At 37.4% G+C, this 24,755-nt stretch overlaps 6 protein-coding genes across 9 annotated transcripts; 4 read left to right on the forward strand and 2 right to left on the reverse strand.

The window, feature by feature from the left end:
• Nucleotides 1-4,771: 4,771 nt before the first annotated feature.
• Nucleotides 4,772-6,263, forward strand: neurl2 (neuralized E3 ubiquitin protein ligase 2). The gene is made up of 2 exons (XM_017482828.3): nucleotides 4,772-5,710; nucleotides 5,957-6,263. The coding sequence occupies exons 1-2, from the start codon at nucleotides 4,990-4,992 to the stop codon at nucleotides 6,070-6,072; spliced, it is 837 nt and encodes a 278-aa protein (XP_017338317.1). The 5' UTR covers nucleotides 4,772-4,989; the 3' UTR covers nucleotides 6,073-6,263.
• Nucleotides 6,264-6,693: 430 nt separating this feature from the next.
• On the forward strand, nucleotides 6,694-8,647 carry msrb1b (methionine sulfoxide reductase B1b). Its single transcript, XM_047159432.2, has 4 exons — nucleotides 6,694-6,876; nucleotides 7,109-7,251; nucleotides 7,739-7,853; nucleotides 7,981-8,647. The coding sequence occupies exons 1-4, from the start codon at nucleotides 6,822-6,824 to the stop codon at nucleotides 7,998-8,000; spliced, it is 333 nt and encodes a 110-aa protein (XP_047015388.1). The 5' UTR covers nucleotides 6,694-6,821; the 3' UTR covers nucleotides 8,001-8,647.
• A 945-nt stretch (nucleotides 8,648-9,592) lies between these two features.
• meiob (meiosis specific with OB-fold) lies at nucleotides 9,593-15,011 on the forward strand. The gene is made up of 14 exons (XM_017484113.3): nucleotides 9,593-9,684; nucleotides 9,813-9,913; nucleotides 10,195-10,252; nucleotides 10,391-10,522; nucleotides 10,621-10,693; nucleotides 11,337-11,532; nucleotides 11,640-11,740; nucleotides 11,816-11,868; nucleotides 11,961-12,056; nucleotides 12,215-12,313; nucleotides 12,418-12,562; nucleotides 12,650-12,836; nucleotides 13,382-13,468; nucleotides 14,691-15,011. Exons 2-14 carry the CDS (start codon nucleotides 9,848-9,850, stop codon nucleotides 14,796-14,798), a joined length of 1,401 nt encoding a protein of 466 aa, XP_017339602.1. The 5' UTR covers nucleotides 9,593-9,684; nucleotides 9,813-9,847; the 3' UTR covers nucleotides 14,799-15,011.
• A 64-nt stretch (nucleotides 15,012-15,075) lies between these two features.
• On the forward strand, nucleotides 15,076-18,596 carry mlst8 (MTOR associated protein, LST8 homolog (S. cerevisiae)). The gene is made up of 9 exons (XM_017484114.3): nucleotides 15,076-15,216; nucleotides 15,440-15,613; nucleotides 15,863-15,914; nucleotides 15,995-16,157; nucleotides 16,237-16,312; nucleotides 16,425-16,577; nucleotides 16,700-16,824; nucleotides 16,932-17,095; nucleotides 17,834-18,596. The coding sequence occupies exons 2-9, from the start codon at nucleotides 15,485-15,487 to the stop codon at nucleotides 17,950-17,952; spliced, it is 981 nt and encodes a 326-aa protein (XP_017339603.1). The 5' UTR covers nucleotides 15,076-15,216; nucleotides 15,440-15,484; the 3' UTR covers nucleotides 17,953-18,596.
• Nucleotides 18,597-18,762: 166 nt separating this feature from the next.
• On the reverse strand, nucleotides 18,763-21,756 carry bricd5 (BRICHOS domain containing 5). 2 transcript variants are annotated; one of them, XM_017484119.3, is made up of 6 exons: nucleotides 21,442-21,756; nucleotides 21,020-21,157; nucleotides 20,757-20,897; nucleotides 20,567-20,674; nucleotides 19,509-19,662; nucleotides 18,763-19,150 (listed from the first exon to the last, which is right to left on the reverse strand). In XM_017484119.3, the coding sequence occupies exons 1-6, from the start codon at nucleotides 21,493-21,495 to the stop codon at nucleotides 19,059-19,061; spliced, it is 687 nt and encodes a 228-aa protein (XP_017339608.1). In that variant the 5' UTR covers nucleotides 21,496-21,756; the 3' UTR covers nucleotides 18,763-19,058. The 2 variants fall into 2 exon arrangements, with proteins under 2 accessions (XP_017339608.1, XP_017339607.1); XM_017484118.3 differs by having other exon boundaries at nucleotides 20,757-20,909.
• Nucleotides 21,757-21,904: 148 nt separating this feature from the next.
• Nucleotides 21,905-24,257, reverse strand: pgp (phosphoglycolate phosphatase). Of its 3 annotated transcripts, none has more exons than XM_017484117.3 (3): nucleotides 23,410-24,257; nucleotides 23,004-23,332; nucleotides 21,905-22,200 (listed from the first exon to the last, which is right to left on the reverse strand). In XM_017484117.3, exons 1-2 carry the CDS (start codon nucleotides 24,002-24,004, stop codon nucleotides 23,007-23,009), a joined length of 921 nt encoding a protein of 306 aa, XP_017339606.1. In that variant the 5' UTR covers nucleotides 24,005-24,257; the 3' UTR covers nucleotides 21,905-22,200; nucleotides 23,004-23,006. The 3 variants fall into 3 exon arrangements, with proteins under 3 accessions (XP_017339606.1, XP_017339605.1, XP_017339604.1); XM_017484116.3 differs by having other exon boundaries at nucleotides 21,905-22,747; XM_017484115.3 differs by having other exon boundaries at nucleotides 21,905-23,332.
• Between the last annotated feature and the right edge of the window lie 498 nt (nucleotides 24,258-24,755).

A 24,755-nucleotide genomic window follows, 5' to 3' on the forward strand; every position in this document is an offset into this window, starting at 1 on the left:
ATTCATATCTGTTCATTTTTATTTATTTTTTTTTTTTTAATACATCACCAGTACCCGTTTGTTGAGTTTTGTTTTAAAGATCACCAATAGCTGTTTGTATCAGTTTTGGTTAAACATCATGTTAAACAAACATCCCCTCCAAAAAAAAAAAGAAAAAAAAGATCACAAGTAACACCTGTTTGTTTCAAGTTTGGTTAAAGAGCACCAGTACCAACTGTTTGTTTTGCTTAAAGGGCACCAGTACACTTTTTTGTAGTTTTGTTTTAAGCAGCATCAGTACCTCTATGAGGGGTTTTTTTTGTTTGTTTGTTTTTTAAAGATCATTAGTACCCACTTGAGGGTTTGTTTTCAAGTTGTTAAAATGTGACATGTTTGTGTGCTGGAAAAATGTATGTAACTCACCTGCATCTGTGTTCTCCTGCATTCTCCAGTGTGTTTAGAGATCACCTGTACCTGTGTGTGTGTGCACGCATGTTACTGTGTGCATGTGAGTTTAAAGATCACCTGTATCTGTGTTCTCAGTTTTGTTTAAATATACCACAGGTTTGTTCACAGATTAGGTTTAAAGGTTTGGTTTGTTCTCAGTTTTGGTTTAAAGAGTACCAGTAGCACAGGCTTGTTTTCAGTTTTGGTTTAAAGAGTACCAGTAGCACAGGCTTGTTTTCAGTTTTGGTTTAAAGAGTACCAGTAGCACAGGCTTGTTCTCAGTTTTGGTTTAAAGAGTACCAGTAGCACAGGCTTGTTCTCAGTTTTGGTTTAAAGAGTACCAGTAGCACAGGCTTGTTCTCAATTTTGGTTTAAAGAGGACCAGTAACACAGGTTTGTTCTCAATTTTGTTTTAAAAAGTTTTGTTTTAAACAGCATCAGTAACTGTTTGTTTTCAAGATATCAAAATATGTGTTTGTGTACTAGAAAATGTGCATGAACCTCACCTGTATCTGTGTGTTCTCTGGCATTCTCCTACGTTCTCCAGTGTGTTTAAAGCTCACATGTATGATTGTGTGTGTGTGTGTTTTCTCAGTTTTGGTTTAAAGACCCCCCAGTACCACAGTATTGATTTCAGTTTTGGTTTAAAGACTGCCAGTACCACAGGTTTGTTCAGTTTTGGTATAAAGAGCCCCAGTACCACAGGTTTGTTCTCAGTTTTGGTTAAAAATCACCAAAGATCACCATACCCATATATGCCCAACGGGGTGTTTGCATATGTACCTGTTTGTTGGTGTGGCGGTGATACAGCGCTGTCTGAGGGCACAGGTGTGGGGTGTTAAAAAATAATTCAACAAGTACATCATAACATTATTGCATGGATAACATATTGTATTATCCATGCAAAGGTCTGTATTAAGCAAGGAATAAAAACACAACAGCGCATACTGTTATAGGAAAATCATCAACAAAATGAAGTGGAGGGTTGCTACGACCCCAAAGTTGATTATACTACAGCAGTTTGCCTAAAAATAACTGTATCAATCTGAACAATGAACAGCAAACCACATACTATGCTTCTAAGTCATAAAATTTGGGTTTAAATCCATGTTAAATTCAGAAAAAAAGAAAAAGACGTTATATGATGATATATGAGACGATATATAAAAACATGTAAAATCACAAGCTCAGACATACTATTATTCCTAAAAACTACATTCAACTACATTATGAAAAGTAGCATTTTGCTCAATTTTAATTGGTTGACATAATTTTAAAGTGGTTTAATATTTTGCACAAAAAATTGTGTTAAATAAAACCAATTTCAACGAAAAGTAATTTGATTACAAAATGTTTTTGTTGAGATGACCTTAGACATCTAACAGATATATTTGCATTTAAATGGTAAATAGTAAGTGGTCTGCACTTATATAGCGCTTTTTTTTAACCTTAGCAGTTCTATAAAGCATTTTATGTTTAAATGTAGGAATTATGTCAAATCATATGTTTATGCATTATGTCACATCATCACCTTATTTCTAACTCCTACAGTAACTAGTAACTAGTTTCAGAATACTCATTTTCCTTCTAACAACATTCTTTCTTTTTTTTAAAAAATAAACTTATTATGCTCTACACAAATTTCTTCTGTTTTAACAAGTCACAATTTTTAATGTAGAGTCATGAAATTCATTGGAATGTTAGATCCTATACAGGAATAGTGTGCTTGTGTTTTTGTGAAGGATTGGAATTATGGTTGGCATGTAGCAACGTTACAAACGGTGTTTTATTTCCCATGGGAACATATTGGAAACATTTTAAAACTGTATACAATTTGTTCAATTCAAGCTACAACCAAATTACAGACAGATTGCACTTATCCTCTTTCTATCCATCCTTTCTCTTCCACTATTCATTTTAATGGGGAAAAGCTAGAGTAGGTGATGCCATCAGAATAAATTGTCTGAATTCACGGTTTCAAACTATTTTCCTCTTAAATCCTTACCTTCACCTAGAAACTCCATTCAAGCTTTACACTGTTGAGCTATTCCCCCTTTCAAAAACCTAAATATCTAATAATTTCAACATATATTTAAGTTATGAATGTTTGTTTGGCCGTTGGGGAAGAAGAATGTCCATTCACTTGCATCAAAACAATCAGCAAAGTCTCAGTTCACAAACAGTTTCATTAAGTAGACAATTTGGTGAATATATATTTATATATATATTTTTAGTTTTGAGCGTTTGCTTATAATGGTGAAAACTCAAACTGCTGTAAGAATTTTGTAATATGCAGTCAATAACAGTACACAAACAGCAAAACCCCAGCAACCATCTGGGCGTAATGGCCAAATCACATTCCAGCACCCTAGCAACCAATTTGAATATGCTAGCAACATTGTAACATAGCCTTTTGACCTTTACAGGCTTAACAACTGTTCAGAGCAACCAAGTAACAACACCCTAGCATAACAACCAACTAACAACACTTCAGCAACTACATGGAATATCATAGCAGAGTTTTACCATTTATAACCATTAAACATGTTTAAGCACTTTTACCCTGTTATCCTTTACATATTATACATATTTAGCCTTTTAACATTTACACACTGTTAAACATTAAGATTTTAAAATCAATGACAAAACATTATCATTTTACTCTTTTAGTATGTTTAGCAGGTTCTTTCAAGCCAACTGTTTCAGCCTTTCAGGTTACTTTCTAAGCCATAAAAGGAAATAAAGCCTTAGAATTGTTACAACCAAACACCCATATGTGTCAAACTTGTCAGTTTATTCTCTTAACCCTTGTTTGAGTTCTTGAGTCAACAGCTTACCAGAAAAATCAGTGTTGCAGACCTTGACAGGCCATTATTATTCAACACACTGCACATAATAGAGTAACACACATAATAGAATAAAATCAAAGTGTCAGATAAAAATGGGATTTGTGGAAACTTTCACTGATTTTAGATTTTAAAGAGTAAAGATTTTACTCTTTAATTGCTTCATATGTATTGAATTATGAGGCTTTGTTTCTTTTTATGGCTTAGAAGATAAATATTGTATAATGCCAACATGTGTGAAACCAACCAAAAGCATTAAACTAATCTGTGAAAGTTTTCACACCTCCATTTTTCTCTGAATTATGATTATACAGTGTGTTGAATGAAAATGGTCTTCTTTGGCAAGTAACAATGAATTAACAGGTCATACAAATGTTTAAAAAAAAACCTGAACTGTGAAAAAACAATTCACAAATCAAGACAATCTATCTGAGCCAAGTATTTGTAATTGTAATAATAATTGTAATAATTCTAAGGCTTTATTTCCTATTATATCTTAGAAGATAAATAATTCATAATGCCATCAGAAAGAGTCAAATCAGTCTGTTTTCACAAATCCAGTTTTGTCCGCAACTAGTGTTTTCACTCAATAGGCACTGTTGAATGGTATTGGCCTGTAACACTTTTTTTCTGATAAGCTGTCGACTCAAGATCATCATCAAAAATCCACTTACAGAGAGATGCAGGAGACCAAATTTCAGACTTACAGTTCCTCATAAATAGTTATCTGAACTTAGCTCTGCCCTTATGTTTGACCACACCCCAAACTTAGATGATGCATGTGTCATCCAACCACATCCCTACTAGCTCTCATGCTATAAGGCAGAATTATCTGGTATCAAGGACATTTATAAATGAGAAGAAAAAGTAGTAGAAATAGGAAGGCTACACTGGTATGCCTGTCTGGCAGTATACCAAAATGAGGAAGTCAGAATTAGCTATACTAATAATGTTATGCTGTATGACTATACTATATGACATCACAAAAAAAACCTCCAGGCACAAAGTGTCATTTTAAAATATATTACAAATATTTATACATTAATATGCTACTAGTCCCTAACAAAGCCGGAACTTAAGATGGCAACAGACATACTGAAAATAACAGCAGCATCTCTTTCCAGCAACCTCCTCCCCTCAAAAGTGTGCCTGCTTCACCCTTTGTGCCTGTACTAGATAAGAAGGTAGGGCAAATTAAATCTGTTCTGGCCCAGATAAAGTTTGTGGAGTCCACAAAGGGAATTTTAGAAATGAATAGATAAGAATGGGTACTGTCTGCAGTACAATATTTTTTATGTGAAATGTGTTGCATTTACTTAAACAAAATGTAAAGTCAACTGCAAAAATGATTGAATATACAATAATACATGCCTGTAGGTGTCACTGAAAGGGGATCGTTATTTAGGGATTCTTATAACTCCACCCAGGCACCCATATCTCCTCTGAATACCTTGCTGTCTATTTAAATGACCAGTCACACATGCAGTGGGTCAAAAATAGCAAGCACTCTGAAACTAGAAACTTCTCCTTGCCTCAGTGTGTGGAGTGTGTTGTAGATGCATTTGCCTGCCCCAAAGCCATGCATTCAGCAAGGATTTAAAATATGTAGAAGTAAGTAAAGAAGTTTCAGATTTTTACAGATAGAAGGCACATACGCTTATGAAATCCTGTATGTAAAACTGACATGTGTTAAGATTAAATTGGAGGTCTTCTTAAAATGGCTACAGTTTTGGGGCAGTTTATGGAGTTTCACCCAGTTCATGGTACCAATGTGCAACTGGACTGCTGTGGGACTAAAGCCACCCGAGTTGAAAGTTTTGCTAATGGAATCTGCTTTAGTAAACATTCTTTAAACCCTGGAGAGATTTTCCTGGTGGAAATCGAGGACAAGGAGATAGGCTGGTGTGGCCACCTCAGGATTGGACTAACTGCACATGATCCTCAAAGGTTGGAGACGGTTCCTGAGTATTCCCTGCCTGACCTTGTGGACCAGGGAGGAAGTTGGGTGTTTGCCATAACCAGAAACCACAACAAAGTTATTGAGGATGAGGTTCAGGAGGTCCAAGGAGCAGGAGGGAGGCAAGCAGATGGTCATGAGGGCAGTAATGTTAAATCTTTTTTCACTGAAAGTCACTTGTATATAGAGAATGTGTGCATACCAAAGGACAAGTTGGTAGGACGGAGTCGGCCTGGACGGTTTAGTCACATCCTGGATGATCTTTATAAAATTAACGCTTTGCCTCCCACAGCCAGACGCAGTCGGATAGGAGTTTTGTATGTGCCAAAAAGACAGGGTTTTGCTGATATGCATATTGTCATCAATGGTGAAGACATGGGTGCCTGTGCCAAAGGAATTCCCACCACTCAGCCTCTCTATGCTGTCGTGGATGTATTTGCTGCTACTAAAAGTGTCAGAATTGTACAAGTGGAATATGGCCGTGAGTTCCCAAATGAAATATGCTGTATAATCACACACACACACACACACACACACACACACACACACACACATACATACATACATACACACACATACCTACATACATACATACATACATACATACACATATACATATATATATATATATATATATATATATATATATATATATATATATATATATATATATATAAATCATCTACAGTTGACCTATACTTTTTCTTCTCTCCTCTTTTTGTTCTAGTTCCCTCACTGCAGACACTTTGTCGAAAGACTATTCAGAAGCACATCATTCACAGAATGGCTTTGGACTGGTTGGAGCTTCCAGAGATGCTAAAACATTACTGTAAATTTGAATAACAGAGTCACTGGAGAACTGGAACGGCTCTGACAGCAACACAGTTTACAAACTCTGAAGATAAGAGGTTGAATATAACAGCTGTTAAACACATGTATATAACGAATAGCAAACAATGTATGTATGTAACAAATTATTTAATGACCACTATAATTCTTCTATGGTCATCTTGAATAAACTGAAGTCTACTGTGTCTCTTTTCTAAGACATTTTATCATCCTTAAAACTTAAATTGCCATGCATGTCAGTAAGATATGTCAGTATAATGATGAATGTAGAAAACAGTGTTTCCCTTATACATAATTCCCTTATACACAAATACATAATTTACAAATTAATAAAAAATAAACATCTCCACTCAAGGCCTTTCAAGTCAAAGGCCTTCAAGTTTTAAAGAGAGGCACGGTAGTTTATGTCCTAAATGTAAACCATTATTATAAAAAGAAGAAGAACGAGAAGGACAAGAAGAACAAGAAGAACAAGAAGCGAACAACAAGAAGAACAACAAGAAGTAGAAAAGGGAATAAGGTTTCTAACTGCCCATGGGTAATGAAAATACACTGCCATCTACTGGACAAAATTAGGGTTTACACCCGGTTGAGTTTTGTAATTATCACGTGGCCGGAATATTTCAACAGCGCATGCGTGCTGGATTCGCATTCTGTACATGTTGTGCTGTTAAAATTTTTACTTAAACTCAAGATTTATTAATTATACAGTGAGCTCTACCATCTATAACTTTATAGACAACATGTCGTTTTGTTCTTTTTTCGGAAAGGAAGTGTACAAAGACCATTTTAAACGAGGTAATCATCCTATGTTTTTATCCTAACCTCTGAAACTTAGCACTTTTAATGTTAGTTTCATGTCTCATGTGTTTGTATTTGCAAAATAGTTGAATCAGAAATGAAATGATAGCACTTTGATTATTTTGATGGCGTTTACTCGACACATTTTCTAACCAATGTTAAATTTAATTATATTTTTAAATCATTTATTGTTTTTTTTCCCCCTGACCTTTTATTTGGTTGTCTGCAGGAATATATGCTTGCTCCCAATGTGCAAACCCACTATTTTCCAGTAGATCCAAATATGCCCACTCCTCGCCTTGGCCAGCCTTCACAGAAACTATCCATGAAGACAGTGTGACTAAAGTGATGGAGACACTCACGGCTTATAAGGTTAATGAAACTGTGATCACTGAATATCACTATTACATGAGCTTTAGTGTTAAAACAGCAGACTTTATACACGGTGTCCTAAAAGTCTCCATACATCGGGGAAATTAACACAGTTGAGCAAAATGTCTCCCAAATTTTTTAATTCATATATATAATATTCAGATAACCTTTAAGAATGCCTTTTACAAAAAAAGAATGAAATCATTCTCATGGCTGAGTCAGGAAGCTGTTGCAAGATTGCAAAGGACTTTAAAACGAAACATGTCAAACATTTCACACATGACACTGTTGCCACACTTATGAACAATTCTGAAAGACTGGAAGTGTTGCAAACATCCACTGATGATGACACAACTGACGTGGTGCTCACATACATTGTCCCCTATGTATGGAGACTTTTTGGACACCCTGTAGAATAGACATAAAAAGGTGAAGTTCATCTTCACTGGTTCCATTAGCTAAGGTTTATGTTTGGGTTCATGTGCAGGTCATGTGTGGCAAGTGTGGCAACGGACTAGGCCATGAGTTTCTGAGTGACGGTCCAGAGGAAGGCATGCCAAGATTTTGAATTTTTAGCCACTCGCTGAAGTTTGTCCCAAAAGGTAAATAGGCTATAACAGAGGTAGTCATTAAATTCTTATTTTTCAACTATGTAACAGGTCTTAAGGTCTATGGATTACTTATGAATAACATTACTTTAAACAGTAATTCATGCATTGTATTTTACAGACAATGTTGACAAGAATTAAAGCGAGGATGGAGGTCTGTGACCATGCTCTGTAGCTGTTGTTGCACGCACGTTAAGAGGATGTTCAGTTCATGAAGTGGACAGGGGAAAATCCACTTGGAACCTCTGTTCACAGATGTATGTGGTCATCCTGCTCTGTACCTCAATGTAAAACAGTTGTAATATTTCAAATATGCACAATATTCTAGAAACAAAAACAGATGATTCCTCATGGGTCATAGTAATTAATATTCTTCACTAATCCATATTAAATGGGTTAGTATGACTTCTCTGGACCTATGGTTCTCGAACTGGGATCTGTGATGTGTAGAGATAATTTATTATTACTTTTTAAAAGAGATCAACTACTATTAATGTTATTATTTTGCATCTGCATATAATTAACTAGTCATTTGAAATGAAAGGGGGTTAATCTAAAGCACGTTAATGTAGCAACAAATATTTCAGTTTTATTTAAACTAGGTAAAATATGTTAAACATTTCATTTTCAACACTGTATCTGGATTAGGGTGGAACGTTCAGGAACATTCAGGCTTCAATAAATATGTATAATGGATAAATATGTATAAAGCAAATATATTTACTTATGCAGCCTAGTAATATGTGAATAGTTCAACTATTTGTAAAATAAATCTGTTCTACTATTAATAGAGGGTCTGTGGACTTTCTTTTACCCTGAAAGAGGATCATTGAATGCAAAATGTTTAAGAACACCTCTAGAGCATTGGTTCTCAAAGTGGGGTCTGAGCATCCCCATGAGTCTGTCAAACATAGCCAGGAGGTCACAGGGTTTTTGTTTGTTTGTTTGTTTGTTTGTTTGTTGTTATTTAGTTTTTTGTAATAGTATGGGGAATCATAATCCAACTTTCAAAGTTTATTATATTTATTATTTTTATTCTTAGTTATGAAACGAATTTGTCTGATTATTTTAATTGGTCATTTAATTATGGTTTTATTTCAGACCTCAATAACTCAATCATATAGCCCATAAATACAAATAAAATGTTACCTAATGTGTTTGATCAGTGGAAAGTTCAAGAATGTGTGTGTGTGTGTGTGTGGGGGGGGGGGGGGGGGGGGGTAACCCTTTATGGCTTCAATATATAGCCAAATATATGTTAATACATTTAAATATGGAGCTTGATATGTGCACCTGTGTTGTTCGTAAATCATAACACCTGCCCCACTGCACACCTTTAGATAAAAAGGTGCACCCCAGGCCTCTTTACCTGGCATCAGAGTGCTGACGTCTTATGGAAATCCTTATCAGAAGAGTGGAGATAAGTGGGGTCTAAACCTGGAATATGATGTTCAAAAGCACATATGGGTGTGATGGTCAGGCGTCCACAAACATTTGGGCATAGTGAATAGTTGGTATACGTGTAATGCACTTCTTAACGAACTCCTGTTGTGTCTCGCGCATGAAACTCGCTACAGGCAGCGTAACACAAACACCAACTACCCGTTACACCAATAAAATATATTTGAAAATGTCACTTTTGTCCTTGTTTTCTTCTTAAATAAACAATTTCATATAACTTGCTAGTATAATATCACAGACTGCACACTTCATCATCAAACCAGGAACTTTCCATCACCAACACTCCTGGGATCCTGAGCCGCCGTCAGTGGCGCGCGCTCTCAGCGCTTCTCTCCCCCAGATAGCATTTAGCTAATAGTGACAGGTTTGTCTTGACGATTTCTGTAAGAACGACGTGTTTAATAATGTACTTGCATGTAAAATATGAACGTCTGCTAATTTACTGATTTTACCACCTATAAATACTTTACACTTGTAACGTCTTCTTTTCAGGAATAGCTGTTATATTTTCAGCTTTAGGTCGAAAGATGGAATATGCTTCAACACACAGCAGTGTTTCAATCTCTGACCTGAGCCCGAATATCACGCGTCCGGTGAGAAACTGTTTTTATTTATTTGTTTGTTTATTTAATCTTATACTGAATAGCACTATATATATATATATATATATATATATATATATATATATATATATATATATATATATTATATAGAAGTATTGGCTCCAGTAGTGTAGGATGCTAAATGTGTTAGCACAGCTTTGGAAATAACTGGCTTGATAAAACAGTGACCTTTCATGTTTACTTAAATTATATGCTGGTTTGTTTATAAATAAATAAAAGTAGATAGATATATAAATATATCTTACTTTCAGAGTGTGGTCGGGATTATCATTGGAAAGACTGATGCAAGAGGATTCCCTGACAGGAAAAGTTGGCTATCACATAAATTACTTATTTATTCAAGGCTTTGTTTTAGACTGCTCACACTCTTTATATATATTTCAATACCACTACTAGTACTACTACTACTACTAATAATAATAATAATGTAATTTTATTACATTCTAGAAGTTGGCTCAGAACGATTCACTTTCAGCTTTACAATAAAAGACTCACCAGACCATTTCATTAATGTGTCTTCATGGGGCACTGAAGAATACATTCAAGGGCTTTGCAGTCATATCAAAATAGGAGACTGTGGTAAGAATTAAGCTAAAACACATTTCTGTCTACTCAGTCCTACATATTTCAAATAGCATATTTGTGATTTAGACTTAACTGTTTTATTTCTTTTTCAGTTGTCATTGAAAATCCTCTTGTTGCTACTAAAGATCCAGAGAAAGAGGACCGATTCTGTCCAACAACCCCGAGGTAAATGAGAACATTCTTAGAATAATACACACGGTCCCCCCCGAAACTATTGGAACAGCAAGTCCGGTTAATTTGTTTGTGCTATACAAAAAAGACGTTTGGGTTTCAGATCAAAAGATGGATGCAAGACAACAGTTTAGGATTTCAGCTTTTATTTCCTGGTATTTACATCTAGATGTTGTTAAACAACATAAAATAGGACCTTTTCTATCAGACCACCCAATTTTTAGGCGAGCAAGAGTATAGGAACAAATAAATACTCACCATAAATAACACTTAATATCTACATATAAATACCAGGAAATAAAAGCTGAAATTCTGAAAGCTCCTCTCATATCCATCGTTTGATCATGTGCTTGCTTAGTAGTTAAGACGTTGGACTTCTGATTGGAAGGTCGTGAGTTCAAATCAGCCCCGCCAAGCTGCCACTACTAGACTTACTATTGTAAGCCGCTCTTGATATGGGCATCTGCCAAATACCATGAATGTAAATGTAATGCAAAACCCAAATGTCTTCAGTAAAAAAAAAATGTATTGGCCTTGTTGTTCCAATAGTTTCGGAAAGGACTGCTAGTGGAGCTCTGAAACTATTGATTATTACTATTTCTTTTTTTCATGTATAAAAACATTTCATTGTCCTCAGTTTTTACCGACTGTTGGTGACAGAAGCTCACTCAGCCATAAGAATGTGTACAGATTTAGACACCGAGAGCAGACTGCTTTCTCTCTTCCACATACCAGTAAAGGACTCAGGGGATTTCTACTCACTTGGAGACATTACTGCAAATGGACAAAGCCTAGATGGGAACTTCATTAATATTCTAGCTGCTGTGCGATCAGTAGGAAACTGAGATTTCGTTGCATTGAAACATTACAACATTGTTTTGGCAAATTCATTTTAATGATTTTATTTTTTGTATGACATATTGTAATTTGTACCCCAAAGATTGGAGAGCCAAAGTTCTTCACTACTTCAGCTGGACGAAAAGGGCAGAAGCTAGAGATTAAACTGTTTGATGAAACTTTGACATCCTTCCCTTTCATATGGTATGTTTATATACATTCCCAAATTGACACACTCATCATCGTTATATTTGTTGTTAAAAATATTGTCATTCATAGCTGGGATAGAGAAACAATTCAGTTTGTACAGACCCTGCCACCACAAGAGACAGGTATAGTAATAAACAAAAGGGCAACATATAAATTACTGTAATGTACATTTAATTTGATATAGATTGATAGTTGTAATTTTATTTACTTGTAGTGCTCTTCATAGTGGATGCTCGCATCAGCTTTGATACTTTTCGTAACTGTATGGTGGCAACAGCTACCTCGAAAACAATCATTACTATGAACCCTGGTAAGTTCATAGTAAGTAGTGTCTATTGATACCTATTAAACTTTTCTCATTAAAATATCATTCTCATTTAGTGTACATTTTTAGTGAGTACAAGCTTACCGTCTGTCTAAATACTACATTTTTTCTTTCTTTTTCTTTTTTTATATATATATATTTAGATACATTAGAAGCCAACCAGCTCTTCAGCTATGCCAAGGAATTATCAGAAAGTAAACAGCTAGATGAGCCACAGATAGAAGTGAATGTTAATGTTCCCTGTAAGCATAAACCATATGTTCTTCTTAGCTGTATGTGCATATGTAAAGGTTTATAGGATCATGTCTGGTAGATATTGAATCTGTTTTTCTCATTTATTTCTTAGTGGACTCCATTAGTGATGTACTGACTGTGAGTCAGGTTAAAGCCAGAGCCCAAAAAAACTCTGAAGCCTTTTATGGTGTGATATATGGGTTCATCACCTCTTTAGGGTTAGATTCTTGCATTACTAAAGTCATTCGCAGCAGGTGGTAAGTCGGAAATGCTTTGAAGTTAATGCACTGAGTTTAATGACCTGAGTTTTCTCAACATGGTTGAAGTAATTCTTAATTTTATAGTGACAGATGCAAATTTCGTGTCCATGAGGAGATTGAGGTCTGCACTAACACGGCCTGTCCAAAACAAGGACAAGAAGGTGAAGTCACTGCAGACTTTGATCTGCTGGTGGATATCAGTGATCATACAGGAACTCTGCAGGGCTGCAACCTGTCTGGCACAGTCGCTGAGAAAACACTGGGATGTACTGTAAGTACAAACAACTCAATCTTATTTTTTTTTAAATTAAAAAATTAAATAAACTGCTTCATCTGTATGACAAAGCTTGTAATCCAACACCTAGGGTATGTTCTTTACCCCTAATAAGTCAAATTAAAAACACTGGATGGATGGACTAGGTATGAGGTAGATAAACAGTTTAATATATTGCTATACATTTAGAATGGCTATACGTTTTTGGTACAGTTCAGCACGAGTGCACTGGTACAAACCTAATGCACTTGTATGCATGTTTTTGTACATGTTATAAACCACAATTCAGTCATTTGCAAGTTCAGTATTTTAGTTTCACAAATTATAGCAGTTTGTATAGAAGAAAACATCAATGTGAGTTTAATCTAACTGACATATCAGCTTAAAGATGGTAAAAAAAAAAAAAATGTTTTATTAATACAGTTCTTGATGTTGTTTTGTTTTTTACTTTTATAAATGAGTTTTTTTTTGTTGTTTGTTGGGAAATGCATTCTTGCTGGGAAGAGCTCTGTTTACAAATGCGATTTTTGCTTTTCTTTCAGTCCAAGGAATTTGTGTGTCTCTCAGAGTCTGACCGGACAGCTATGAAGTGGAAGTTTCTGCTGGAAAGATGCAAAATTTATGTGAAGGTTTAAAGATCTTTCTTGCATTGAAATCCCTTTTCCCAATGTATTGAGTTTTATCCTGTCAATATTACATGACTACAATTAGATACTATTGTGTTAGGATAATTCTACACTTAATTAAATATAAATCAAATAAATCAAAGTAAGTTTTGTAATCTCACATACTTATGCACTGTCACTGATCCTTCTGAAAAATCACAGGTGGTTCTGACATCTGTTTCTGATATCTGACTTCTGGCATACATACAGGCATGTGAAAAAATAAGTACACCCCATGGAAATTGTTGGCCTTTTTAAAAAAAAAAATTTGACAAGCAAACATTTGATCATCTTTGAAACAGTGCCTATTAATAATGTTGATATACTTGAACAAAACCACAAGGAAAATTAACATTTTCAATCATTTATTCAAAAGAAATATCAATAGATCTTATATTCTTCTGTGGAAAAAGTAAGTACACCCTCAGAAGCTAGTATTGCCCCCTTTAGCAGAAACAACTTCTTGTAGGCGTTTGCTGCGACAGCCAGCCCTGGACAAATTGCACCATTTTGTATTTTTCTTACAGTAGAGTGTATTTCAAATAATTTGGAGATCTTTTTAAATCCCTTGCCAGACTCCTATGCATCCACAACCTTTTTACTGAAGGCCTTTCAGATCTCTTTAGATCTTGGCATGATGACACCACATACCTCAATAGCAAAGGGAACACCAGACACTAGATATGAGAAGGGTATAAATAAAACTGGTTCCACCTACATTCTCTAAGCAGGTTCTAATCATTGGCACCCAATCTTGAACACCTGATTCTAATTTTATGGATTTGAAGGTGTGATAAATGTAGGGGTATACTTACTTTTCCCCATGTGACTTTTTTATTATTATTATTTAAATTGTGGATTTTAATTCACAATTAATTACTACAAAATGTAAATTTTCTGCCATTTGACAGTGTATTGGCTTTATTAATAGGCACTGTTTCAAAGAGCATCAAATGTTTGCTTGTCCAAATATGCCAAAAAAGCCATTTTTCCACATAACTGTGTGTAAAGGATTGAATGTAGTACTGTGTTAACCCTAGCACCCTAATTAATAATCATAACTGTTCTATTCTGTTCAGGTTTGCCTCAAATGGCTTAATCTCTCTCTCTCTCTCTCTCTCTCTCTCTCTCTCTCTCTCTCTCTCTCTCTCTCTCTCTCTCTCTATCTATGTATCTATCTAACCAGGTGTTAAAATCAACAAAAAGCACAAGTGGCATGAGGACAAGCATCCTGTCTTGCACCCTTGCAGATCCAGTGGAAGTGAAGCAGAGCATGTCTGTCATGACCAGCTGAGTGCGAGTGGGCCCACCAGTTCCTACTAATACACACAGGATATGGGATCAAATAGTTTTAGTGTTCATTAAATAAGTCAGGCAAGGTTAATATTTGATCTGGAAAAAAATGTTTATGACGTTGAAAATTGCTCGTTTGTATTCTGTTTTGGTTATATTTGATACGTATTTGTGTATTAAATGTTCTCCTCAAATAAACCTGAAGATATTTTTTTCCTCATTCGCTTTCAGAAGTTGTTCTTGTGCCCCTTTCTCTTAGCCGGAACTATTAAATGTGTTCAGTGTTTCAGGGGGAATGAGTTCGGGTGCGCATCAGCTTGGTTCTTTGCCGTTCTTGTAAATAAATAATATTTAATTGACTGTGTATTTTAATATTCTCGCATTATTTCTTTATTCAGCCGGGATTAATCGCCGAACAGGTAAAACCTTTATGTTTCCGTTTGATGTTATTCAGTAAATATAGTTGATCTTCTAGTAGAGGTTAGTTAGCGGTAGTTATTTTTCTTTAGTGTATGCTAACAGCGGTTGAGAAAACTTTCTCTTCTTAAGCAATGGATCATTAAACTACAGCAGATAGCACGCAGTGTGTAACTGTCACACAGAGGCACACTGTTTATTGTTTATGCATTGTTTATGTTTCAGCTCTGTGCAGTTGAGCATCGGTGTGTGAGTACTACAGAGTTAACCATGAATGTAAACCAAGGCACAGTCGGGAGTGACCCAGTGATCCTGGCCACCGCTGGGTATGACCACACAGTCCGGTTCTGGCAGGCACACAGTGGGATCTGCACCAGAACAGTACAGCACCAGGACTCTGTATCCTTCCAGCTGAAAATGCTTGGACACACGCTTGCATGCTATTTTACTTTTAAAATGCGACTTTTGCATGACTGAACGAAAAGGACCATTTGCTTAAACCACGTTAGATCGATTGATTGATAGATAGATAGATGGATGGATAGATAGACAGATGCATAGATAGATGGCTAGATGTACTTCATTGATTCCCAAGGGAAAATATGGGATTATTACATTATCCCAATGATTTCTTAACTCGAACACCAGCAGGTGAATTCACTAGAAGTAACACCTGATAGGAGCATGATTGCAGCAGCTGGTGAGTTACAATCCACAGGTTAGAGACGAAAAGTGAACTTTGTGCCAACGCGTGTTCTTACTGTCAACCTCTATTTACAGGTTATCAGCACATACGCATGTATGACCTCAACTCAAACAATCCAAATCCTGTAATCAATTACGATGGCGTTAGCAAAAATATCACATCTGTCGGCTTCCATGAGGATGGCAGATGGATGTACACTGGAGGAGAAGACTGTATGGCACGCATCTGGGATCTAAGGTGAAAGACCGCTACCACTGATTTAGATAAGAAATCTGTTTGAAATGTTCATTTTTATTTATGTTACGTTTTCATTCAGGTCAAGAAATTTACAGTGTCAAAGGATATTCCAGGTCAACGCACCCATTAATTGTGTGTGCCTTCATCCCAACCAAGTAAGATTTGTACTTCATATTTGTGTTAATAAGACTGAAGGCTGTGATATAGGTTCTTGGGTCATTGGATTAGAGTTTATTTGATGTGTGTGTGTTTTTGTTGTTTTTTTAGGCTGAATTGTTTGTTGGAGATCAAAGTGGTGTGATCCACGTCTGGGATCTTAAAACAGACCATAACGAGCAGCTCATCCCAGAGCCAGAGGTGTCTGTCAACTCTGTGCATATTGACCCCGATGCTAGCTACATGGCTGCTGTCAACAGCTCCGTAAGTATCCATATCCCACTTTGTCTGTATCATGTTTGTCCTTACATACATACATATTAATTCTGAATTAAATGCCACATATAGCTTTTTTTTTTTCAATGTTTGCTGTTGTTGGCCCTTAGGGCAACTGTTACGTGTGGAATTTGGCTGGAGGAATCGGTGATGAGGTGACGCAGCTTATTCCCAAAACCAAAATCCCTGCTCACAAACGTTACTCTTTGCGCTGTAAATTTAGTCCTGACTCCACGTAAGTGCATCCGGAATTATTTAAAGAAATTCTTGTAAAGGATTGTGTAAGTTTTTTTTTTTTTGCCACTCTTCCTTTTATCTTTAATCTGTTTGTACTTTATGTAGATTGCTGGCTACCTGCTCTGCAGACCAGACATGTAAGATCTGGAGGACTTCAAACTTCTCGTTGATGACCGAGCTGAGCATTAAGAGCAACAACCCTGGAGAGACTTCTCGTGGCTGGATGTGGGACTGTGCCTTCTCTGGAGACTCGCAGTACATTGTCACAGGTGAGCATGTGATAAAGACTCTGAAGGTCTAATGTGGAAATGTCCCCCTCTGTAAAAAAATTAATAAAAAATTGTTCCATCCCTGTGTTGTTCCTTTTCTTTCCTTTCTCTAGTTAAGAAAACCTATATTGCAACTGTATGTATTGTTAGATTTTTCCTGTCATCAAGGGACAACAAGTTTGAATCGTGAAGATACCACAGAGTATTTCTATTTGTCAAATATCATGACATTAGCCAATCAGGGGCATCTCTTTGCTCATTTGTAAAGAATACAGCAGGTACCATTCTCCTCTCAGCATTATCAGCTGCCCTTTGGCATTGCATTTCAAAAAGATGCAGTGACCAGAACACTGGGAGGAAACTGAGTAAGAAATCATGATGTACATTACTTTTGATTCCCGGACTAGGCCAATGCAATCAGACATTTATGTAAAATTTGCCCTAGTAGTCTGTCTCTTGCAATTAAGTTCCAAGGGACTTAATATTTTGGGGGGATTTTGACGGTCCTTAAAAAATGCAGTCATATTCTGTAGAAGGATAATTTTTACCATGAAGCAGTTATACTTCAATTAAACACTTTACATTTGAGGATGCCATGCACCCACTCTACATACTGTATATCTATGCCTTGGTATCCTGACATACACAAGAATTTTCATTGCAAGAAGAAATATCTTGTTAGTCTTAACTGAAATTTGTCAAGTCTTGCAGCTCATTATGTACTTTTTTGATTTTCAGCCTCTTCGGATAATTTGGCACGTCTGTGGTGTGTGGAGACAGGGGAAATCAAGCGTGAGTACAGTGGGCATCAGAAGGCTGTGGTGTGTCTGGCCTTCAATGACAGCGTGCTTGGTTAAATCAGAGACAGTCTGCCATCATCTCCCATTCTGATGAAATAGGCAGCAGGACTGTTTGCTGTCACAAGTTTTACAGCCTGGAGTATTACATCAGGACAACATAAGGTTAAACTGTAAGTGGCAGAAATGAGAAATGTTGTTCTGATTGTTATTGAAATGGTAATGTATTATTTTTTTGTGTATGACTACACAGTTTATGGAAAAAAGAGAGCATTAATTAGTCCACTGCAACAACAGTCAAGGGAACATCAAAGAACATGCAAGACTGCAGTTCAGGATATGTGACTTTGATTCAGCAGGCATCCTGCTAAGTAGAGTGTATTAAATACCACCTTTAGAAATACAAAGCAGTATCAGGATACATAGGAAAGTACTTAATTGAGCAACCTAAGTACCACCTCCAAGGAAAGTCCAGTATAGAAATTGAATAAAAATAATAATAATTATTATTATTGTTATTATGATGATGATTATTATTATTACAAGTGGATGAGTTATTAAACTAAAGGTATCCAATCATTTAATACTAGTTCACCACATGTCGCAATGGGTTTGTTTGTTTTTTCTTTTTCTTGCTTCCACATCTGTATATAACTACATGTTTGTAAATACAATCTATGCCAGTAAAAGACTGAATTAACAGACCGGCATTGTCATTGTAATCTCTGCCAGTAATGTCTGATGTCTAAACACTTATTAGCAGTATTGAACTTTCCCTTTTATTTTACCACCAAGGTTAATCTGTATGATTATAATGTCCTATTGCAGTCCCACAATATGTATCTGTACGGACTAAGAAAAAATGACTCATTCAAAATCATGATGCTTTATTGTAGCTCAACAGTGCCTTCAGTTACTCATCTGCATCAGGTTACACAAATATAAGCAGCAACAAGTCTCTGCATGGAAAACTATTTAAAAAAAAAAAAAAAAAAGGTCTGGGGACGTTGTGGATAACATGACTGGATGCATCTGTTTGCCTTGTCAGAGTGATGGTGCGTGTGTGGCCCCTCCCGTTTGTCTCAGTGATAGCAACATGAATGTGCTTCCATAACAAAGGGGATGTGTGTTTCCATGCTGTATGCTCACACACTCTGAATGGAAGCTCATTCTGGCAGGTAGTAGAAACACACAGACACACAAATGTTGTTGGGGAAGCAGATGTCAATGCAGAAGTAAATTAGTCGTTCTTTGGGACCTGTAAGGAGATCAGTGAGCCTCTGATCAGTAAGGGAGGTAGGATTCTTACTTGCATCAATCACAAAATTACTTCACTTTCCCAGTCCTGCCACAGTTAGTCACTACAATTCTGGAAAAGGTCACAACTGAAGTGCTGGATTATGTTTCTCAGTCACATTTTGCTCTTTAAAGTGCTTCACGCTATGTGCCCCTGCACTTGGCTTGTTCGCCAAAATAAGCCTTCTAACTGTTCCATTGTTTGTCTTTAGAATAACTTGATAGTATATTAACAAAAGTAAATAACAAAAGAATTAACAGTTTTTAGTGTTCTTTTTTTGTTTCCTTTTTGGAAGTTGTGTTTGAAGGGGAACTCTCACCACCAGCTCTCCTGGTCCAGTACACAGGTCTGTGCTGACAGAGGGACTGGAGCGGTTGCTGTAGTACTGAAGCATCCACACGATGGCCTGACAAGACACCTAAAAACTCAGTGTGTCTCTGAGTCTCGTTTCCCACCAGCCAGATCTGATTCACCTGAAATAATGACCACATCCATCATATCAGTATAGGTTATGAATACATTTATTGTTGTCATGTTGGTAAACATTTTATAAATGCATCTATACATAATTATACAATAATTTATTAACGCTGCAGTGAAATGAGAGAGACATGTACAAATGATCTGATGTGTCAGTGAACATGATACAAAGTAGTTATAAATATCTATAATAAAATAGAACAATTCCCTCCAAATGCCTAGTCAATAGGATAAGTGTTCTCTTCTGGTGAGCAGATTGAATTACCCAGAGTTGTTTAATGGCCTCAATTAGGTGCAATGATGTGGGAAAAAAAAATCTAATCTTACTTTAGACTTTCTACCTGGACAAGGATACACATCAAGTCAAGTGGAACAACCCGTCTATTCTGTGCAGATCATAACCCACCACAGGAACAGCTTGTTACGTGCTGAGAGAAGTGTGGCCAGCACAAGTCTCATGCCTGTTAACGGAAGAGTGCGCTTTCCTCCCAGTAGTGACTTATAAGAGGGAAAAAGCAACAGAGCGGCCATTGTACACTTAGTGGTCCCATCCTGTAATGGGATCCGTATGAGGCAGATCAAATGCACTAAGGAATTCCGAGCCAGCTAGACCTGAGCTCGTCTGAACCTGTGCGGTCTGTTGCTCCTTTTCTGGAGTTGGAAAGAAAAACGCAGCCAAAAGAACTCTTTAATCAGCTCAGGAGCACTGGGGGTGGCGCTGTGTTCAAGTGTCAGTCAATCTCCCAGCCAAGCTCAAAGTGGCACTTACACACAACTTAATGCTGCTCTGCCTATGAGGGACCTGATTTATTTCAAAGATGTCAGGGTACATTTCAAATCATGTGTGACATTTTACTAATTAGGAGATTTGAGCTGCTTTTGATTAAGCATCATTACCTGTTGTTTGGACTCATTCAAGAGCATGTGCATGTTTTCATAATCAGACATCTCCATTTGACGAAGGAAGCAGATGTCCTGGTTGTCAGGCTTGTAGCATATTAACCCCTTAACAGGAGAAATGATCTTTAAATGATTTCTATTACATTTTGATGTTCTCTTAAAGCCAGTAAGGAAATAGAGATCTTACATGTTTAATGTCAAAGAGCACTGTAGATGTGTGATTTAATTGCGAGGTGACCGAGTATGTCACTACACTGTTGTGTTTGTCTACTAATGCAGACTGGTTGATCAGAGCAGCAGGGTGGTCAGGAGCTATGAGTCGGACAACCTGCAATGAAGACTGTTTAGGAGCGCATTTAGGTTTTGGAGACCTGTAAAACAAAATGCTGTTCTATTGTTGATAATTCGTAAGGGTAACAAATGCCTTGAAGTAGACACCCTATCGCTCACCTGCGTGTCTGGTTGGAGTGTGAAATTCCCAGTGACGATGAGGGCAGTAAGGGCAATGATAACGATGAGCAGCGTGATAGTGAGGGTGCCCCATAACACACGCTGTGGAAACCTGGAGGAGCCTATGGGGCCACAATGCTGAGACCAGAAGAAATACATAAATATCACCCTATCATAACACTACTGTAGCCTGCTTCAGTCTTAAGCATCTTTATTCTGGATTCGGGTGAAGATTTTACACTAAATTTCCCTCTTTATTCAAAAGTCTTAATGATTAATCTGTACTAGAAAGTCATATATTCATTCTTAGAAAATGATCAAAATGATTACAATACACTTTAATATGTTCTTTATTAATTTATACTTAGCCACGTGAATCGTCATTTTGGATGTAAATGAAAGACCGCATCATGGAAACTTACCATGCACTGTGGCTCCTCCAAACTAGTTTCTGAGAATTTCCACCACCTCATCATTCTGCATCTAGTTGCTTCTCCTCAGTCCCTGGCTCTTGCTTGTCTGTATCAAGCTGTGCTCATGACTGAGCAAGAGCAAGAGCTGTATACCTGCTCAGGTCCTCACTGCTAGTCTTTAACCCCCCCCCCAGCAGACACACACTCCACACAAAACATAGTCCAACCCACTGGCTGCCACTCCACACTGGACAATAGACAAAGGGGAGCAGTAGGTTGGATTTCTTTTTTCTGTGGACAGAGCTTGTCATCGCAAAGAGGCAGTTATTTTAGAAATGCATTGCTTTTGGCCTGGATCAGCTACTGTAGCTGCTGACTGGCCAAGGTGACTTTAATTTCAAATACTGTAATTGATCATGAGAACATCACATAATTACATGTAATAGCTTGCACACAGTACACCAGTCATGTCTTTCAGTCTGAGAGGATGCTTATTTATTTGATCTTTTGTGTAGTGAGCACTTTGTTCAAGGCAAGACAAAAAAAGGAAACCATTACTAGTGATCATAAAACTGAAGTAAGTTACAGTAGCTGTTATGCTTCAAACTCTACAAGAAGGGCTAACTTTAATAATGAGGAAAAACAAGCACCTCAATAAAGAACACTGTGTTTAGTTATTTGTGGTAGTGCACATCTGAGCAAATCATCACATTGGTTGTATTATCAACCAATAAGCCATCTTGTCTGTTGCAAGCCATTTTTCAGTACCTGAGGTTTGAAGGAAACAAAAAAAACATCACATGTTGATTCTGTATTCAGTACATGTATGTATATAGGTGTGTACCAATATGTATGTAGATATCTTCAAAAATGCATAAAGGAACACTAACATTGTACTTGGCAAAAAGCACAATGATATACATGGACATTCTTGTGGAATAACAGAGGTAGACCATGCTGATGGAGCAGATTATTAATAGAAAGTATGCTTTTGTGGCTTTATAATAAGGACTACATATTCCAATCAGTGTCCTGACAAAATCCTGGATATTGTATATGAAATCCACCCATGAGGATCCACTGCTAGTTTTTCCCACCCATAAATACCTAAACCGATCCATAAACTGGATCTTAGGTGTGTTGAAGTAGCTATGAAGGGCTGTGGGTCCTGATAACTGGAGATCAGAAACTACTGATATAAATATCACTTGGAAATATCTAGCTATTCTATAAGCCTCTTGCAGTGGGTCTCGATCTAATCCTCAAGACCTTCAAGCCAGTCCACGTTTTCTTCTGCTGAAGTTCCAAAAGACACCTAAATCAAAAATTCACCTATTATTTACCTGGGATGTGTGTGTTTGACTCAGCAAAATAAAAATGTGTTGATTGGAGGTCCTGGAGACTAAATTAAAAACCTCCTCATTCACTCGTTTAACAATGAACTGAGTTCTGTTTTGTAAATAATATTAGTAATTATTGTAAATTTTAATGAGTAAATATTGTAAATAATATTCCCTTTATGTGGAACCTACATAACCCTGGATACATTTTACATCCTCATCAGTACTGACCCACTATGCTTGGAGGGCTGGTAAAATCTCTGCAATGCTATCAACATAGTAATCGGGCACCATCCCCTGACGCTTGGGACACCCGCTTCTTTGGTGCTCCTCTGCATCTGCTATTGTTGAGACACCAGTCAGGGATAGCAGAGTCTTCAGACCACAGGTGGAACCTAACATGATGTCTGTGTCCAGTCTGTCTCCAACCATAAGGCATTTGCTTGGGTCAAGCCCGAACTGGTTAGCCATGCATTTGAACATGAAGCTGCTGGGCTTCCCGACCACTTGGGCATGGCGCTGCGCCGCTGTCTCCACGGCCTTCAAAAGGCAACCAGTACCTACGATAAAACACAAGATCAGTCAATATGTCGTTCTGTTTGTTTCATTGTTTTACAACAGGAGAGTAAAATCTCACCTGGGACAGCTTTGCCCCCCTCAAGAGGAAGTCTGGTGTCTGTATTGGTGCCCACAAACTGACACTCGGCATTGCACAGGTACTGTAAAGCTCTGTTCAGCTTCATGTAACTGAAATGTTCGTCAAAACCCACCAGAACGGCCTTGACCTCCGGGTCCAGAGGAACACTGGCCCAGTCTTTCTGCCCTCCTGAGACCGGATCTGGTCCCACACCGACCGACTCGATCCCTATCGCCTCGAGCTCTTGCTTCATCGCATTGCTTCCAATCAAGTACACTTTGCCCTGGAGGTTGCACACGGTTTTCAGGTACACAGCTGAACAGTAAGCAGTGCCGAACACTTCATCCTTGCTGGCCTCGAAGCCCAGCTTTCCCAGCTTCTCTGCGTACATTTTGCGGGTTTTTGTGCTGTTATTGGTGACGAAAAACACACGCTTACCAGCCTTTTTCAGCGAGTTGATCACTTCAGGGGCGCCGGGAATCGCTTGATCTCCTCTCCATATCACCCCGTCGCAGTCAAACAGCACACTGTCCACCGAGTCCAGGACCTGCTTGGTCAACGGGCCAGTGAGCCGGGTGCATTTAGACACAGCCATTGAGAAACTAGCTGCTGTCAGGGTTAGCTCGCCTACTGAACACACGGCTGAATGCTTCTCCGCTTGGGTATTTAGCCCTAAGACTGTAACTGTCGACAGTAGCGAACAAATACTAACTGACAACCGTGTGTTGAAAAATGTTGCTGTAACTCGAGATATTCAGTGTTAAGTAATACATTAGCTTGTCTAAGGGATCCCGACATGACCTTATTGCATTAGCGGCACATGCAACACTTCCGCACCGGCTTAAAGGGACAGTAACAAAAAAAATACCCAAAAAACCTGGCGTACACCAGGCTACAGGTGCATGTCAGTGACAAAAAGATGGTGTACAACCTACAGTAATCGAAAAACTGGTCTGTACCTGGCTACAGTAACTGAGAGGGACAATAATCGAATAAAAGGTGTATACCAGGCTACAGTAACTGAATAAATGGTGTGTACCAGGCTACAGTAACTGAATAAATGGTGTGTACCAGGCTACAGTAACTGGAATAAATGGTGTGTACCAGGCTACAGTAACTGAATAAATGGTGTGTACCAGGCTACAGTAACTGGAATAAATGGTGTGTACCAGGCTACAGTAACTGGAATAAATGGTGTGTAAAGGCTACAATAACTGAAAAGCGCAATAACTGAAAAATGGTGTATACCAGGCGCTTATGAGCACAACAGCCTAGATATTGGTTTTATAAAGTATATGACCAGTCCTAAAAATTTACATTTTACAAGGCTAACAAAATCTACCACT

The sequence above is a fragment of the Ictalurus punctatus genome, chromosome 13 (genome assembly GCF_001660625.3).
Source record: "Ictalurus punctatus breed USDA103 chromosome 13, Coco_2.0, whole genome shotgun sequence".
NCBI lineage: Eukaryota > Metazoa > Chordata > Actinopteri > Siluriformes > Ictaluridae > Ictalurus > Ictalurus punctatus.